This window comes from Falco cherrug, chromosome Z (assembly GCF_023634085.1).
Source record: "Falco cherrug isolate bFalChe1 chromosome Z, bFalChe1.pri, whole genome shotgun sequence".
Lineage (NCBI taxonomy): Eukaryota > Metazoa > Chordata > Aves > Falconiformes > Falconidae > Falco > Falco cherrug.
Genome location: NC_073720.1, coordinates 80,332,338 through 80,348,208, shown reverse-complemented (window position 1 = coordinate 80,348,208; position 15,871 = coordinate 80,332,338). Strand labels below are relative to the sequence as shown.

At 41.0% G+C, this 15,871-nt stretch overlaps 1 protein-coding gene and 1 long non-coding RNA gene across 2 annotated transcripts; one reads left to right on the top strand and one right to left on the bottom strand.

Moving 5' to 3' along the window:
- Window positions 1-13: 13 nt before the first annotated feature.
- On the bottom strand, window positions 14-4,828 carry LYSMD3 (LysM domain containing 3). Its single transcript, XM_055699392.1, has 3 exons — window positions 4,578-4,828; window positions 4,122-4,406; window positions 14-1,906 (listed from the first exon to the last, which is right to left on the bottom strand). Exons 1-3 carry the CDS (start codon window positions 4,656-4,658, stop codon window positions 1,298-1,300), a joined length of 975 nt encoding a protein of 324 aa, XP_055555367.1. The 5' UTR covers window positions 4,659-4,828; the 3' UTR covers window positions 14-1,297.
- Window positions 4,829-4,884: 56 nt separating this feature from the next.
- On the top strand, window positions 4,885-13,599 carry LOC114016990 (uncharacterized). Its single transcript, XR_008730284.1, has 3 exons — window positions 4,885-9,175; window positions 9,257-9,343; window positions 13,195-13,599. It is a non-coding gene; the product is annotated as an uncharacterized LOC114016990 (long non-coding RNA).
- The last annotated feature ends 2,272 nt before the right edge of the window (window positions 13,600-15,871 follow it).

The window sequence follows — 15,871 nt, the reverse complement described above, 5'->3', positions numbered from 1 at the left end:
ATATAACAAAAAATTAAGAGGCAGCATCTCAAGTTTTTATTTAAAAATATTCTGAGTACACAAGTACCTTCTTCTTTCTGTAGGAAGAGTTCAGGGTGGTGGTTTTTTTTTGTTTGTCTTGTAGCATTTTCAGGTAGAAAATAAAAGAGGGGGAAAAACAAGGTTGTTCATGAAACCCCAAATGAAACATTCAAGCACGGAGTGGTTGATGAATACACTACAATTTAAAGAACATGTCTGAAGCTGCAACTGGTCTATTCTGCTGCAATGTAAAGTTTCTTGCTAGGAGCCAAAAAATCTCATTTGATGGTTTCTTGGAGATTTCAGGAAGTCGTCAGTGTTTGAGGTTCATGGGCACTCGATCATTAGCGTACTCCTTGAAGAAAAGTCAGTCCTGCACCGACATTAACTTGAGGGGGAAAAATCCATTAGCATGAGAACTACTGAAGCGGTCATAGCAAGGTGCCACACCTCTGCACTTTTGTACCATACACAGCTGAGAAGTCCAGTCCAGTCCAGTCAGTTTTCAGCAGGATACCACAAGGATGTGAAGTTTCAGCAATTCACTCTCAACTGGACTGTGTCGAGGCACAGTGTCACAGACACAGAAAACAAGTCCTATAAGCCTGGTGCTTATAGTGAAAAGCACTAAAGAATGCGTTTTGACCACAGGCACAAGATTTGAAGATTCCAGCTTAAGTATTTGCTACTGCCTCTATAAAAGTCACTTTGGAAAAAAAAATAAAAAAAAGAACTTCATAGTGGCAATTAATTATGGAATGATAGTCGGTTTTTTTTAAAAAAAAATCTTACTCTAGAAGATTAGGAGAATGCAGTTTTAACTGACAACTGTAAACCTGATATTAAAATGTCAAGTGTACTATGCACTCTATAAATACTTCAAGATGTTTAAAAGTTAGATATCCCCAAATGCCCATTTTAGGGCTGTAAAACGTACAGTGAGATGCCTCGTGTTAATTTAAACTACATTTTTTCACCTCATCGTTAATTAAAAAACATACGCCTATCAAAATAGAAAAAAGTGCAAAGCTTCAGAGACAATTTTATACCTTAATTTATATTCCAATCTTGCATAAAAATTGCCTGTCTCAGGCATATTCAGAGATTACACGATTCACAGAAATACCCTTGCACTGGAACACTGCCCATAAAGGTAGGTCACACATGAGGATGCATTTTCTCTGCATTCCAGATGCATTTTGCATTCTGTGGTTTCCCCTTTATCTAATGCTATCTTACGTGTCTATCAGTAAGAGTTGCCTGGGGTTTTCTGTTGTTAAGGCTGAAGGTCTCCTCGATTATCAACATTTATAACATTTAGTGGATTTATCCCATTTTCTATTTGTTTCTGATGTGATGCTGCTGTGACAAACAAATGGGAAGATTCCATTGTAGAATGGTGACTGACATCTGCTTTCACTAGAACTTCATAATACAGGAGGTAAAAAACTGGAGTTACTATGCCAATTATCAACATAATCACTACAGCTGTCCACCATCCTATACCCCAATCTGCTCCATAGTAAGGATCCTTGCTTTTTTTAGTTTTACCATCAGTCTCAAACCCAATCTGCTGGGCTGCTAAGGCAGAGACGACTTCATTCAGATTCTCTCTCTTTGTGTCATTACACTTCACTATCTCTTCTATATCTCGATCCACTTCTTTTAAAAAGTTGCCAGCAGTCTCATTAGTAGAGAATTTATCAGGTGGTGATGTTTCCTGCAGGTCTGGGGAACAGTGAGCAGGCCGGAGGACTGGTCTTCCTTTTGGAGAGACATGTGTTTCGGTCAATACACTGAACTTTTTCACTGGGATTTTGATAGACCTCAAGGCAAAAAAATCTTGATCATTGATAAGATTGTTAACTCTCTTGATATCTGCAACCTGAAAATAAAACCAACAGTTTAAATATCGAAGCCCCACTGAACCAAAACTCTTTATAAAGAGAGTACTACATCCTTGAGAAATACAATTCTTCCCTAATGAAACAAAGGCAGGGCCTTTGTTTTGCCCTTTTTTTTTTTTTTAACCAATACCCGTTCAAACAATATAAAGTGAGGTCAGAGATCAAATCTGAACAATGTTAAAGCAAAGAGGTAATTACATGGTTACACACCTCCTCACTTCAGGTAAGAAGATGGAAAGTCACTTAGTCAATTCAAACATATATATTCGTCTAACGTATATTCATCTATCAGTGGCGACTGTGTGAAATGAATGGGACTTTACCTCAGTGTTTTCAAATTAAGTAAATTACTGTGAGTTCCCAACTAAACTGGCAACTTGTGAATAAGGAATATTAAAAATTACGAGCTTCCCATTTGTCTAGCCACAGCCAAGGTTTGGATGCTCTTTCTGCTTCTGGGGGTTGAAGCGGAAACCACCTTTCCTCATCAAGTCAGCTCTTCCCTTTCCCTATTCCTCCTTAAAATTAATCTCATTTTGCTCTCAGGAAGTTTGGATTTGAAGTCTAACGTGAAATACTCTGCAAAGATTTAGGTGTCCTTGGAGAATTAGCAACTTCGTTCTGAGACAGTACGTCCCTCAACATGGAAGGCACAGCCACAAACCTCACCATAATGAAGTACTTTAAAATCAGTACTTTTTTACAACCTGGTAAGCACTCAGGAATTGTGCCCGTTGTAAGACACACACAGACAGTACCCGAGTTCACATTCTTCCTGTCCTCCTGAGGACATCTACCTCAGGAGAAGTTACAGACAGAAAACATGGTAGTCAAGAGACCCTTGTTGCTTTGCTCTAACTACTCCACTTATAACACAGATATAGCCAGAAACAGTAAGGTGGGGCCATCGGTGCCTACTGCCTGCACTAACCTTGTAATGTTAAAAGGTGTTCCAATTCCTGTGACAGTGTATTTGTTACGTGTACCATGCTGAATAATCAGATGAGCGTAGAAGATGGCCAAATGCAGCATTTACCTACCCCTGGAAGCATTCAAGCTGGACGGGGCTTTGAGCAGCCTGGTCTACTGGAAGGTGTCCTTGCCCACAGCAGGTTGGAACTAGATGATCTTTAAGGTCTAAGATTCTGTGATTAGTGATTCCAGCACAACACAAGTTATATTTTCTGCCTGTAGCCCTGGCCTGCTCTTCCATATTCTTGCTGAATTTCCAGGACAGAGCACAACTCAGTTATCTTTTATTTCTTATCTGAGGCCTGACCTAGGAAACCTGCTCAAAATACCTAATTGTGGTGGCTTCTGAAGCCAAGAATTGGTTAAGGAGGCTAAAGTCTGTCATAACTATGAAGTAGTTATGTCAAGATTGTGGTACCTAAGCTCATGACAGGAGGTCCCCAATTCTGTTTCTGCCTGAAGAATGTGATGACAGCAAAACTTCCATAATATGGATCTTGAATCTGACCTCTTGAATTAGCCCAGACAGTCCACCAACATGCACAGCTGATTTCCTCTTAAAACTGGATACATGCAAAGGCTAACATTAACCAAGACAGAAGCCTCTGCCTTAATCAGTAGTGGCCAGCAAAAGTACCAGGCAGGAAGGACATTTGCTAGGCTAATTTAAGAACTTTTAGCGAGGAGAAGCAGCGAGTTCTGAGCACCAGAAGGGAATGCTTGGGGCTTAGGCAGACGGGGTGCATACAACGTGCTCATGCCGATAAACACTTGCGCAATTCAGCAGAATTTCAAAACAAAACTACACTGAGTTTTTCTGTCCCCTCCCTTAATGGAATTTGGGCTCCACGCAAACCCTAGCGGTGGTTCAGCAGTGCCCTCCGTATCGCTCAGCCCGACAGGGACAGGCGGCAGCAGGGACAGTGCCCAGGCGTGGCTGTGCAGAGCCTAACCTCGGCTGTAACGTGTCCGCCCCAGGCAGCGCCACAAGCAGAGCCATGCATTTGCTCCTTACGCTTAGGTTGGCTTTAAGGGAAAAAAAACCAAACCCAACACACTACGGAACTGGAACCCGGCAGGCTCTGCGCTGCGACACTAACGCTCTGCCGTCATTACTTATTTTGTTTTTACTTCTGAAGAGCACGGCGCTCCCGACGCTGCCCGCACGGGCGCTAAGCACGGCCGGCCCCGGCGGCAGGGCAGCCCGCGCCTGGCACTTACCGAGCAGCAATACTGCAGCGCGATGGCGTTCAGTGTGTCCCCCTCCTGGATGTCCTTCGTCAGCAGGACGATGTCATCCAGCCTGTCCCTCGAGGCGCTCCGGCGGACCTTCTCCCTGCCCCGCGGCCGCAGCTCCGTCACCTCGCCCTCCTCCTCGGGCCCCTCGCCCTCCGCGCCCGCCGCGCTGGCGAAGGGGTGCAGGTGCCCGCCGGCGGGCGGCTGCGCTACGGCCGGCGGCTGCAGGCCGCAGCCGGCGCCTCTACCGGCCATCCTCCGCGGGCGGCTCTACGAACAAACCGCAAGCGTCGCGTCCTCCGCGGGGGAGCCCCACACCGCCCGCCCAGACCCCTCCCGGCGCAGCGACCAGCCGGCCCCGCCGCCGAGGGGGCGCCCAGCCCAGCCCGGCCCGGCCCGGCCCGGCCCCGCCGCCTCGCTCCTCCCCAGCGGCCGCCCTACCTGCCGCCGCGCCTCATGGCGGCCGCCGCGCCACGTCCGCAGGGCGGCCCCGCCCCCAGCGCCGGCCGCGCGCGCCGCCATGAGGGGAGGCGGGCGGGAAGGGGCCTGCTTCCCCCTGAGGGGACGGCAGCGGCGCCGCCCCGAGCGGCTTCGCCGGGACCCCCTCGGGGGCTGCGGGGCTTCCCCGACACGGGGAGCCGGCTGCCCTGGGCTCCCGGCTGCGGGAGCTGCGTGGGGCCGCGGGAAGGCGCTGCCCGCCCGGCGGCAGGCTGAGGCGGCCGGCCTCCCTCTTTCCTGCGGCGTGGCGGGGCAGGGGGCTGTCCCCGCCGGCGTGCGGCCGCACGGGGGGGGAGGGCGCGGAGGCTCGGAGGGGAGAGGCGGCGTGCCGAGAGCAGATGGGCATGCAGAGTCCCGCCTGCGAGGGTCCTTGTGGGTGCACTGTCCGTACCGATCGCCTTACCGGAGGAGCGGGAGGCCGCTCGGTGCCAAGGCTGTCGCCTCTTTGGGCCAGTATCATTGTCCTTGTAAGAGCCCCTTTTGCCTGTGGCGGTTCGCAGCGCCTCTCCAAAGTCTGTGGCCTTTTAGTCCTGCCTGGTTCTGGTGCTGCTGCTCCCTCAGAAGTTGCCAGGTGGTTTCTTTTTATCCCTTCACGCGTTTCCCTCCTCCTCAGGACCAGTACTGCAGAGATGCAGGTGTTAAGCCCTTGCTGGGATGTTCTTTTCACAAGAGAGAAACAATAAACTAAGCCTTGTAGATACTTCAGCTTCCCTAACAGAGTCATTTTCACTATTAAAGAACTGTCAGCAGCTGTTGCAGTTGCTGAGGTAAATAGGAAGACTTACTGGCCTGGTAAATTTAACCTAGTGTGGGTTTCTTCTGACACAGCCTTAGAAGGAAATTTTTGATTACAGCAGGAGCAAGTACAGTATTTCTTACAAAAGGTGACAGCTCTAAGGTTAGGCTGAATATGTTGTGACACATGGTTGTATTGTTGCTGAAGGGAAATGTAGTTGTGAGTCTGGTCCCTCAGCAAATTACAAATAATTTTAAATAAGGGGTGGGTTTTTTGCTTTTTGTTTTTGAGCCCTGTTATATGATGTTTTCAGACTTTTCTGAACAACCAAAGGGGTTAGAAATGTGTTTGGTGTTAACAAAGGCAGATGTCTTTTATGACTTTAATTCTGAAAGTGAAATAACTTGAGTATGAAGGCATAAATGTGAAAACTAGTGATCGTGTAGCTCTGTAGAGAGTCACACTTCACACCACTGAAGCTGAAAAAAATTGAGGCCGTGTTTCCAGGTATTGTAAAATAAGCTGTCAGGGTGCAGTGTGTTCTTGTGTCTCAGCTTATTATAAAAAGTAAATACATATATATATGTTTCATATCTACCGTAAAATAGTGCTCTGTTATGGATGAGGAATGGATCTAGTAAAATTCAAGTAATCCAAAGGTTATCTACATGCTGCCTAGCCAAATAACAACAACAAAAGCAGTACATTTCAACATAAACGTTCTGTCCAGAGCATAGAAGTTCTGTGTTGTAAAGTACAGAGAAAGTTTGCACAAAAGAATATAAATATTGTCAGGTGCAGAATTCGGCAGTAAGCATAAAATACGAGCTGGCCCGATGAGGCAGGCCTGCTTGCTGCCCTTTGCAGAGAAGGATGGAATAGTGGTAACATGTAAACAGGGTTTCCTTCTGGCAGGAAGTTGGGTACAGTGTAAGTTAATTTTTAGGTTTTCTTATTCTGTATTTGTTAATGGCTGTAGATGCCAAGTGTAGTTAGAATTCCCTCAAACCAAAGTTCCTTACAAGTCAGAAGACTCTAAACCATTTAGGAGTCTAACTAGGGATAATTCCTTTTCTTTCAGAGTAATTTATAGCATCTTCCCAATCAAAAACTGCTCAGAAATAAGTCTTCTATTTTTTGTCATGGGTCAGATGCACGGCTTGTACTAGTTAACATAGCTGCACTTGAAGGTCTTAGATACAGCCTTGCATAGAAGCTGCTCTGTAGCAAAGACAAGCCGGGATTCTCAGATTAATGACAAATGTGTGAACATATTTTTAGAGGTCCCAGAATGTTTCTGTGTATTTCTGGGGATGGCAAAATGCAAGTAGATTGAATCTTTCACCAACTGTATTTCCAGCAAGAGCAATGTTGTAGGTGACTGAATTAATTTCCCATAAACCCTAAGTTTTTTGTGGGATCTCAAGTTGGCAAAAAGTAATTACAACTTAGTGAATGAGAATTCCATCTGTTAAGAGGTGTCATGCCACATCTGGCAAAGGATATCTGCAGCACCGACCAGTTTTGTTTTGGTTTTTTAAGGGAGCTTTCAGGAATAGAAGTGAAGCAACTGTAGTTGTCTGTGGCTGGGAAACTGATGACTCAGACCCTATTCATGCTGTTGAAAGACTTTTATGAGACCCATCAGAGCTGTGGGTGGACCTGGAGAGGAGTTTGGAGGCAGACTTCATACGCAGTGATGCCTGCAGCAGTGTCTGATGATTGTCCCATCATACACCACTAATGACATACTCTTTTGGAGGTTTTCTTTAATCTTTGGGTGGTGAGGCTGCAGAAAAGGTCAGGGTAGGGAATTTCAACATTTCTTTTATCTAAAGAGGTGTACCATCAGGTCAAAAAAGAACTGCTGAAGCAGCACTCTGCCTCAGAGGGGGAAAAGAAAGTATTGGAGTTTGCTTTGACCCTGCTACACCCCTGTGTGTAACCATTTGTAACTAGTGACATTTTCCCATCAATAACAAAAGGGTATATTCCAAACTTGATGAACAAGACTGGAGCTGCATAGCTCCCATGAATGCTAATAGGAACACAGCCTTTCTCCATCCCCATGTAAGTTACTTTGCATATCCTAATAGTGCATTCTCAATGAGCAAGAGGGTCAGTGTTAATCACTCCACAGCATTCCAAGAGCAGGGATCTCTACCCCATTCCCCTTGGTCATGTTCTATCTAGTGTGGCTTGATCAGAGCTAGGAAGTTAGGTATACACACAGGAATATTAAAAAGATCTTAAGGAATTAATAGAAAGTAACTGTAAAGGAGATGTTGGAGGGCTGATATAACTTGTTATTAGTAATTTTTAACTAACTAAATAGATAAATACGTATATTCTTTCTGTCTGGAAGTTGCACACATGTCATGTGCCACCACTGTTTCTGTAAGCCTTTAAGTCATTCTGTGGTTACGGACCACAGCGCTAGATTTACATTTAGATAGCTAGTACCAAATATCTAAATGTATGTTTTAATTGCTTGATTGACATGGTAAGCTATGACTTACTAAAAGATTCACAGAGAAATAAATATAAAGCCTTTGTCTTTCTCTGCTTCCCTGCTTAGTACTTGGGAATGGTGCTAAAATTGTAGGAAACCGTAGTGTCAAGGTAGATCTGCAGCTCCAATAGAATCCAAACAAAGTGTGAAGTTATTAAGAGCAGTGTTTGACTTGAAGATGTGTTAAGAGGCAGTAAGAGGGGCTATTTATAAACTATAAAAGTATGCAGGAGGCAGATAATGCTAAATATGCAGACACTTGCGGAGTAGTCTGTTCTCCAGGGGAAATATTTGCGTGTATACATTTAACTGTAAATATTATAATCTGGACCTTGAGCCTCAAAACTAGCAATAAATCCTTTTTAGTTGGCAAGGTTCCAACAATTTCACTCTAAAATGGGTTTAAAAGGACTATGAAATTTAATTGTTTAGTTTAGTATTGTTATGTTTTTAATGAGAGTGAATGAAAATTTATCTTTGGATTGAGACTGTTATTTCCTGATTTCATATTTCAGGTATTTGCTGCTTTCCTTTGGCTACTCAACATGAATTGGTTACTTTTAAATTTTATTTAAATTTATTATGTATTCATAGTAGAAATATGCTGTGTATCTTCCATAACACAGCCAGTAGAGTGCATTGGTTGTTTGGTGATTAGTTTTCAAAAAATCTGTAAAGATCTTTGTATTTGCTTTTGATTTATGTTTTACTTTGCTCAGCTGAGGTATCCTCAGAATAAGAAAATCTACCAGTGAAACCATTCAGTTATGGTAAAGACAGTATGCAAAAAAGGAGTATAGGCTCTTGAAAATTTATTTCAAGTTATTCACAGATGGATTTTGCTGTAAGAGTCTGAATTCCTATTCATATACTTGTATTGATGAATAAGAGTTTCTGTCGTGTGATAGCTGAAGTTCTTTTTTAAAGATTGTTATACATGTTGTCCAATTTTAGCTGGATGAATATGTAATTAAGTCCAGGAATGGCTGTTATTTTTTGGTATGTTTTTCCTGAGTAAGTTAAAGAATGCTTTCAGTGCGCTTTTTTTTTTTTTTTTTTTTTCTTTCTCTGAGGGAATTTTAGCACTCAAGTAATCAAGTCTTTCACTCATTTTTTTTTAGATGAATTAAGCATTCAGTGTTCTTAACTTTTCCTTTCTGCTTTCTCTAGCTCTCAGGTTTTGGAAATTTGATTTGTTTGCATCCTCTGTGGGTTTCAGCATTGTGTTTAAAATGTGGACACCAGACCTTTATGGGATTTCAAATACCCACCCCATTAGTGCTACATACAAAGGTAAATGATTCCCCCATCTCCGCTACTTGTCACTAACTTAGTGTTGATGTATCTGAAGATCACACTGGTTTTTTTTCCCAGGCATAGCATCACACTGGACACTTTAACAGTGAGCTGCTTCTCTTGCTACAGCTTCAGATGAAAATGATCCAGAAGATCATTTGTAAGGTATAACCTGTATTTTTGCTTTGTTCAGCAGTGCTTAACTAAAAATGACTTGTTCTAATGGAAGCAGGTTAACAGGTGAGCCATCACCATAATACTCTCATTTCCTTTCTGCTAATATTGATATCACAAGCATCTTGCTGTGATTTTTGTATTTATGAGGAAAGAGTGTTGAGGAGCAGCAGATCTATTTGTAACCCTTGTTAACTACATGATAGAAATATTTTCATTTCCTTATAATGAAATTTATATTTTGTTCATGATCTCTTACTGGAGAATGCTGCTTGAGCTATACCCACTAGTTTTTAATCCATTTTACAGCATTGCACTGCTTACTGGCATTGTACTATGTCTTTACCATATGGTAATGTGATTTAAAAGTAAGTCCTCCAGCTATTCAGTTCTGTTACACCGGCAGAATTACTGTCATTCAAATTTATAATCTTTCAGAATTAAACAAAATTGCACTGTTTGTATAAGATCACATATTTATTCCATTCATTTCTTTTACCTCTTTATAAGTGAAATCCCTCATCAGCCTTTACATTGTTTTGGCTGGGTTTGCTGTCAAGCTGTATTTATATACCTAAACTTCCTTTTGTATCTTTGGAATTGATTATTACGGGCATTTAAAATATGGTTATTAAACTTGTCATTGTCTTGCCAGCCCAGTGGTTTTCCCTTATGTCTTTAATCTTCTATGTTTTATGCAGTGTGATTTAAAATGGCTGCTCTCTCCCTTTTCTATAATCTGTATACTGATTTATTTTTTATTTTGTTTCTGACTGAATTTTTACTATGCTATTGCACCAAGATGCATGTTTATTCAGTTTTTTTTCTTAATTGTAGAATACTGGCTTTTTGCCACTCTCATAAGCTCTTCTTAATTTTGGAAATAAAAAGCTTAAGGATTTTGATAGTTTCCCTACCACAAGAAGGAGCTGGATGTTATATGGTGTTTTTTAAGTATTGGGATTTCAGCCAAGGCAGAAGCTTTCTTTGGCCTCCTTGGTACCAGTAATTCACCCTTACAAGCCCACCAGCATGCGAGTTTTTACTGCAGGTGTATTTTGTATTGGTATGTTGCTACCTATAGCTACAACTGACAAAAGCTTTCACTGGCAAAGAGTCCTTTGATGTCATTCCACTGAGTGGGAAAGTGCCCTTATGCTGGCCCCGATACACACATGCAATCATGTCAGCTCTGCAGCCTCTTCTTCTACCCTTCTACTGTTCTTCCCACATGAAGAGAGGCCTATAGGCAAGCGATGGTGTTGTCTGGAATATCCTAGTATTACTTTCATCCTTTGTTTTAAGCTCCTTACAGCTGGAATAGTGGGGTATGCCGAACAGCTTTCACAAAAGGGAGAGAGGAATAGCAGAAGGGAGTGGAAGCAGGAGCAAGGAGGCTGTCATGGTAAAAGATCTGATTCAGAGTCTTGAAAAGCTTTAATATGTGAGCAGGTGTGGCATTCACAGCCTACTATATTGATAAGTATTTGAACTGTGTATTTAAGATGCCTTCAATTTTCATCTGTAATGGCATGCAAGTGTAAATGAAAGTGTTGAATTAACACTCTCTGCTCCTGATATTAGGAATGGTACTGTAATTGTAAGCATCTTGCTATTTTTGCTTTCAATTTTTCAATATAAAGCTGATTTTAAAAGAAAGAAATATTCACCATGTACTATAGCTATTTGCAATCTAGAATATTTATCAGTATATAGCTTAAGAAATGGGGTTTTTTTGTACAAAACACGCTGGTTTCAGTTTTGCCTTTATCTTTGTAATTTTTAGATAATTATAGCATATTTTATCAAATATGAAAGTACTTGTAAAATAAATCATCCCATTCAACTTTTTTTAGCATTTAAGGTCTGATTGCAAATGTTCAGTTTATGACATAAATAAGAGAGTGATCTAGTAGACATAGAAACTCTTTGATGGGAGCATTTTCATGAATTTTAAAACAGATTCCCTCCACCCCTATTTTCTTACAACTTTTGTCTTTCTATTTGATTCAGCTTCTATACAGCAGAATGTGTCAGAAACCTTTAAGTTCTTTCAGTGAGTATCAGGCATGTTAATGCAAATACATTATGAGTAATCCCTCCATAAGTAGGGACAGTAACATAACCCACACGACACCAGTAAAGTGTTTACAAGCTATTAATATGCCTACTGTGACAAGATGTATTTAATGGGAGGCAACAAGGAATTTGTTTTATTAGTTTTCTTCCACCCTCAAGTAATAAATCTTAAAAGCTTCAATATTGATTCAATGAAATGAATGGCTGAATCGTTCTGGAGAGTCTCTGACAAGTGGACAAATGCTTCCATGGTTACATTGTGCTATGCAGTATGGTTACTGAGCTTTGTTGGTTTCCTCCCTTTGCCATTGAAGTAAAATAACAAACCACAGGGAAGCACCACACATGGTGGGCATAAACTGGAAACAGCTTTAAAAAATGAAGTTAGCTGATCTTACACACATTTTAAACAATATGGGGTTTAATGATTTATACTGTATACCCTAAAGATGCATTTCAGTGCTTTCTCCTTCGTATATCACTTTCTCATGGAACATTTTTATTTCTTGCCTGAACCACCTCTTGCTTTTGATTTGCAATGTCATAAATATAAGAAGGCTGTGTGAAAGTGTGTTTCATGGTAGTGTTATGTGGGTTATGTTTTTCTAGGAATATTTTTATAGCAAGTGACGTTACTGCATTAATGTGGCCTTCTGCAATACCTAGATAATGAATAACAAATCATGTGTAGAACTTTTATGTGCAGGTGTTTTAGAGTGCTTTGCAGTATAACATAATCAAGTAGTTTGATTTTGCATATAATGTGCTCAAGTTTCAGGTGTCACAGGGAAGAGGGAGACAATAAACACGTAACTTCATAGACATCACATTTAAAAAAGATAATGAAAAATAATGGTTTACAGTTATTTCATTAGCTTAAAACTGTTGCAGAGCAAGCATTACAATAAGAGAAGGAAATTCTGAAGGCCTTAGATTTTGTTCAGGACAAAATGTAAATGAAACTGAAAGCAGATGTATTGGAAGTAGCTGCATCTTTTTCCCTTGCAGACCAACTCTGAGAAGAGTGTGTGTTATTCTCTGCATTAGCAGCTGTCAGGTTCTTTTTCCTCTACATGCTTGACAGTCCCCAGGACCACTGTCTCATCATCAGAATGCTGAGATGTTCCCAGTGCCCCTTGGTAGACGCAATTCTACATCAAGGATGGATACCAGGATTCTCTACATCCAGGACAATAAATTGATAAACATGGAGGATAGTTACCTCTGAGACAGAAATTCTGGCCTTACAGCTTTCCATTGGAAGCTTACATTTATTGTGGGTACTTAATTTTGCAATTACTCAAGTAATAACTCTGGTCTCAGGGGGAAAAGTAAGCAACAAATGAATAAACGCTTCAATGCTTCACTTAAAGAATTCCAGAAAAGAGTCAACTCTTCAGGTGGAAAACATAAGTTACTTGTGTTTCCAAGTAGTTTTTCTCCTCATTCGAAAGGAAGAAAACAAAATCCCTATCTGTGAATTGGGAAGGCAGATGAACTTGTATGCAGCAGCTGGAACCCTTTTGCTTTTGTCTTTATTAGCCTGAAATACTCCTTGAGGACTTTGAAATTGAGAGCAATCTAGATGTAAGGGAGAGTTCTTAATCTTTATATTTTATATTACCTTCAGAAAAATGCTCTTTTGGGTAAGAATTCTTTTTGAATTTACAGTATCTAGTGCTTGACATGCTCTGAAGGTGTGTGTTTTGATGGATGTTTTGTGAGAAGGCTTCTGATTTGCTGCATGCTATCTATGTTGCCAGTGTCATACCACCAATGAAGAGCTGGACAGACCTGATTGAAAGAAACAAGACTGCAACTTTATTTAGCAACAATAACTGCGTAAGAGGATCAGGCAGACAATTCTTGCCAACATCTCATCTTGCTGTTTCTCCATGTGACCTACAAGGCAGTAAGAATCCACTGTGGTTTGAAAGAGGCCACTGAACACTGTAAGGCCAAACCGTCTCTTCAGAGGTGGCATTCTTTTTGTGTCATTATAATGACATAAAATGACAGAAATTTTGTCATAGTTGCACACTAGAGCTTGATCAACCAAATCTGAGATGCCTAAGTTGAAACAAGTTATTTTCTCATTAATTTGTTTAATTTTTGACACTTGAACATATTAACATTGTCTAAAAGTCATCTCGTTTTGTGAATCTTCTCAAATGTGTAGCTAAGTTCAGTAATGAAAAGTTTATGATTATATGAATAGCATTTCTGCTGTAATGTGTGTTAAAATATAGCAGCCTTTCACAAGCAGATACTAGGGAACATTTACTTTTTTCCTGATAATAGGAATACTTCATTTATTTCTTTTAAAAGCTCTTTTTAAATATTAACACCAGCATACTTTATCAGTGTACAAATAAGGAGCTCTACCATAATTAGAGGTTAACCTTTGCCAAGCTGATCACAGGAAGCATATGCAAATTAATGTTTTTTCCATTGAAAAAGAGCACAATATGCTTGGAAGTTCTAATTTTGCAGTTTCTTAAATCCTAAACATCTCTGAAAAATAGAGGATCAAAACCTGAATTTATCTACATACATATGCACATCAGTCAGTCTGGCTTAAACCACTGGGTCAAAAGCATAATACTCAAATTCCATCATTCAGTGTTCTCAGATTATTAGTCCTGTTTGTCTGCTTTGTGCTCCTTCTTGCATGTGTTTGTTTATTCATCAGGAAGCTATGCAGTAAATTCAAAATTTTAATATTGAAACATTCCCAGCCCATCCAGAAGGGTGTGAGCAGTTCAGGAAAGAGAGTAGTGCAGATGCCTGGTACTACTGAAGAGGCATGGTGTGACACCTGACAGAGGTTGTGCATTTCTTCAGCATGGGGTAGCTGAACAGAAGTCTCCAGAGAGTGCAGCTATATGGCAACAGGAAAATGGTCAGAAATCTCACTTCACATTTTGAAGAACAGACGACACAAACTTGATGATAAGCTGCTATCGGATGGTGGTCAGAAGCCTAGTAATACAGGCTAGTCAGGCTCTGAGGTGATGAACACACCTCTATAAGTGCTTGTGGTGGTTTGTAATGTTCTTAAAAATGGTCTGTCTTGCAGAAACAGTCACCACCATCGATCATTGTTGGAAGAGAATCCAAAAGCCACCAAATCCAAGTGAATTTCTTGCAAGAAAATCAGCTGTATCTTGTCAATTATTCTGTGAAGAGAGGAGCAAGAGCAGCCTCAGTATTCTGCTCATACACTAGAACTAATCAGGACATAGCCTGATGGAAGTTACTTGTTTCTGAAGTGTTATGTCATATTGGAAGTGATTCACTGATAAATAGGAAAGAAGTAAAGTTTACTTGTGTGTATTTTGATTAAGGGTTGGTCTATGAAAGAGCTATCTATGTGTGTAATATTCCTCATTCTGAGTAGTTCAATCTGCTTCAGCTGAAGTACCGGAAAAGTTGACTGATAAGGCAATGTGGACATCTGTGCAAGACCAAAATTTAAAAATTCTCAGAATCTCCTTGTTTGATGCTTGGAATAAGTGATTAGCCCACAGTTTTGAAGCTTGGATGCCACATGTGAAAAGCATTTATGAGTGTTAAGAAAATTTTATGATCAACATTTATTTTTGTTTTCTAATATTAGTAGATTAAGATTGCAGTACCTGTGATTGAAAAATCATGAGGCCGTCATACAACAGAGCAATCTTCCTTAACAGAAACAAAAATGTAAATAAGAAGAGAAAATACTCCCTTCTGATGCCCCTTGGATTTTTTTTTTCTTGCTCCTTTAAGTCCTGCTTTCTTTCTCAGGGATTTGTTCTTCTTCTGACTCCCTCTTCCCTGGTCTTTCCTTTCAGATGATGCCAACAAAAGGAAAAGGCAAGATTTCAAAACAAACAAACAAACCAGAGGCCATTGATTCTATTGCTGCTGCTTTCAATATTGGTTTACTTGCAGCAGAGCCATTTTTGACTTGCAGTTTTAATGAATCCAAAACAAAGGAAATCCAAACAAAGAAAGAACTGAGGGGTATACTTAGTACACCTTATTTACTGCTTTGGTTGAAAAGAGAAGTGAAGGCTGACCTGGAGGCATAGTTCTGTGCAATGCCAGATCTATTGTAGGTCAGTACCAGGCCTGATTGTTTACCCCTGATTTTTGCAAGGGGTGAGAGTGCTGTGTGGGCAACATGCTGAGTTGTTAAAAGTATGTATGGAGTGTCCCATGTCAATTACCAACAACCTTCCAGCCAGCTGAAGGCCACCATTGACAAAAATCCCATGGGAGCTCTGTCTCATCCTCATCTGTAACAAAGGGAAACACAGGACTTTAGAGTGGTATGATGATAATGAAAAAAAAGGAATTGAGAAATCCTCAGGGGTTGGGAGAAAAGATGGAATACCGCATGTTGAGTGGGAGAGAGCAGCAAAAGCTACACTCATTTTGGATCTGAATGTAGTTTTG

Bases quoted from the DNA above. Each gene is read 5' to 3' on its own strand.
- LYSMD3 (XM_055699392.1), bottom strand. From the start codon at position 4,658: ATGGCGGCGCGCGCGGCCGGCGCTGGGGGCGGGGCCGCCCTGCGGACG. The intron at 4,407-4,577 runs GTAGGGCGGCCG...GTTTGTTCGTAG, and splicing joins GCCATGAGGCGCGGCGGCAG to AGCCGCCCGCGGAGGATGGC. The intron at 1,907-4,121 runs GTAAGTGCCAGG...TTTTATTTTCAG, and splicing joins CGCTGCAGTATTGCTGCTCG to GTTGCAGATATCAAGAGAGT.